We start from the raw sequence: 2,388 nt of genomic DNA on the forward strand, positions 1-2,388 counted from the left end.
ACCATCACCCCATGCTACCGCAGCATTTCAAGGCCTGAGTGGTGAATTCTGTGAGTGCTGAGAGTCCTTTCACAGCAGCATGGACCACTGTGGCTGGGCTGAGGAGAGGTCTGGTGCATCTCTCTGGGTTTCAGCCTGCTTGAGTGTTTTGGTTTGTTACTTTGAGGTTACTTGGACTTTTGGAGGTTTTTTCTGGGCCCATATTTGCCTTGGTTTGGTGTTTGGTTTTAAATCATGCCATGCCCCGGATCTCATTGTGCCTACAGAGGGTTTTGCTTGTGCCCTGGGTTTGAGGCTCTCCAGCAACCATGTTTCTGGCCTCATTCAGCTCAGAGAAGTGACCCAGAGCCTGTGGTTTCTGACCCATCAGTGGTGTGGCCAGTGCTGGCCATGGTGAGAGGACTTGGGCTGATGCTGCCGCATTGCGTCCTCAATGACCCATAGCTCCTTCTTGTCTGGCCTGGAGGCCCTTCTGCTGCACAGCCCTGGTGTCCATCCCTTCTCCAACATTTTAATGGCTGTTTGGGGGCATAAATGATTGCCCCTTCCCCTCTGCTCCCCAGCCTTGTCCCCGAGAGAGGTACAGGACATGGAGGAACTTCAGTATTTCCTTCTTTGTCTGTTTTCAAACTGGTGTCACTCCTGTGGGAGCTGTGGGTTATGCTGGGAGCAGTTCTGGGGGCTTAGGCCTCCCCAGCTCCTGACTCTACTGCCTGATCAGCCCAATCCACAGCTCCTTCAGCTCCTGACGGGTTCCTCTGAGGTCTCCACACAAGCTTCTCTTGTCCAGGCAAAGTTCTTCAGCCTTCTCTTCTCTTGGGTGGGTTTGTCACTTGACCAACAACCCAATTGCCCCTTCCCTCTGCTGATGCTCTTCCTTCTCTTTTTCAGGGAGCCCATTGGAAAGAAGAGGTCTGGTAAGAACTCCTTTCTTCTCTGCTGATTACACCAACTCCTCCTTTCACCCACAGTTGCCACCACCTCCTGTACTGGAGCAAGGGCCCAGCCCCATGCAACCAACCCCCTGCTGTGCTCCCCTATGGGTTTCCCAACACGGTGTGCCCCCTCCACCCCCCTGGGATCTCACTACAGCCTCCCATTCCCCATTCCATATCCCCTGTGGTGCACATGAAGGTGGCTTAGATGCCCACAGCTCTACACTGCTCTGGCCTCCCCTTTCACTCATGGAGTTGTTGCCACCCCCAAGGTCATTCCCCACCTCATGCCTTGTCTTCCCTGGTTTTGTTCCTCCCTCAGGGTTTATCCAGAGAACATCCTCTTTCCTGCAGAGAGGTACTAACACTACTTACCTCCCTTTGCTCTTGCTTTGCCTTCTGCTGGGGAGACACCCTGCAAGGAGCTGTCACACCTGCTCTAGCTTTCTGTGGTTGCTGGTGGACATGGGATGGTAGCAGAGTGGAGGTGCAGAGTGCTGGGGCTGGGGCTCGGCTGAAGGTCTGCAGGGATGGGGATTCAAAGTTTCAAAGGTCCAGAGGAATGACCAAGCTGCCTGGTGGTCAGTGTGAGGTGGAAAGTCTTTCCATGCAGTTCTGCTTCCTGATGGCACCAGCTGGAGCCTTTGGGAGGATGGCTGGGTCTGGGATGCTCTACCTCTGCCCCTCATAGAAGGGAACATCTCTGAAAGACCTAGTTGATGGGTTTTAAGGTTATCTGAGCTTCCCAGAAAGAGGAGAAGGAGAGATGAGTAGAAGAGCCTTTGATCTGTGGACTGGGGAGGTGTCTTTGAACTACAGAATTCTTTGGGAAGGAAGGTTTGAGCCTTGGCTGGATGAAGATTGTGCTGAAATAGGTTGTGGAAAGGGTTTTGGCCAGAGAGTTGGCACTGCCATAACGTGTGTGAGCAAATTCACTTGTGGGTGAGTGGGTTGCTCTTGGAGGAGGGAGAAAAGGTACAGAGGAGACTCAAAGACTTGATTCCACTTCCTTTTCCACTGGAGCTGCAGGTTATCCTTCCTTCAGTGTTCCGATGCCTTCACTGAGACTAGTTGTAGAATGCAGATGGAAAGCTCTGATGTTGTCAGCTTGAAGTGGCTCCTGGTTTGGGCCTGTTCTCACAGGCAGGTCATAGCTGGATGCTCTCCTCTTGGTCTAACAGGGTATTACCAGGATGGTTAAAACCTTTGGACAACAGTTTCTCCTCATCTCTCAAAGCAGGACATTGGGATGGTCATGTTAAAGCTCTCAGAGCCATTTGCAAGCACAGAGTGTCTTTCTTGCTCTGAAGTGGTAGGTTTGGAGGCAGAGGGAAGCATCTGGCTTGGGTGGGGACAAAAACAGGCTGAAATTTTCCTTCTCTCTTTTCTAAAACAAATTTAAAGTAGAGATAGAACCTCCCTCATCCTGAGACCTCTTGTGTGCTGCCGCAGC

At 52.0% G+C, this 2,388-nt stretch overlaps 1 protein-coding gene across 1 annotated transcript in view; it reads left to right on the plus strand.

Annotated features, from left to right (window-relative positions):
* The window catches only part of SH3PXD2B (SH3 and PX domains 2B), a 27,408-nt gene that overhangs the window by 11,776 nt on the left and 13,244 nt on the right, over positions 1-2,388 (plus strand). The window contains exon 3 of the mRNA XM_009072156.1: positions 892-917. Within this exon, the coding sequence (XP_009070404.1) occupies positions 892-917 (26 nt within the window). The remainder of the gene's footprint in view (positions 1-891; positions 918-2,388) is intronic.

Source organism: Acanthisitta chloris, unplaced genomic scaffold (genome assembly GCF_000695815.1).
Source record: "Acanthisitta chloris isolate BGI_N310 unplaced genomic scaffold, ASM69581v1 scaffold7603, whole genome shotgun sequence".
Taxonomy (NCBI): Eukaryota; Metazoa; Chordata; class Aves; order Passeriformes; family Acanthisittidae; genus Acanthisitta; species Acanthisitta chloris.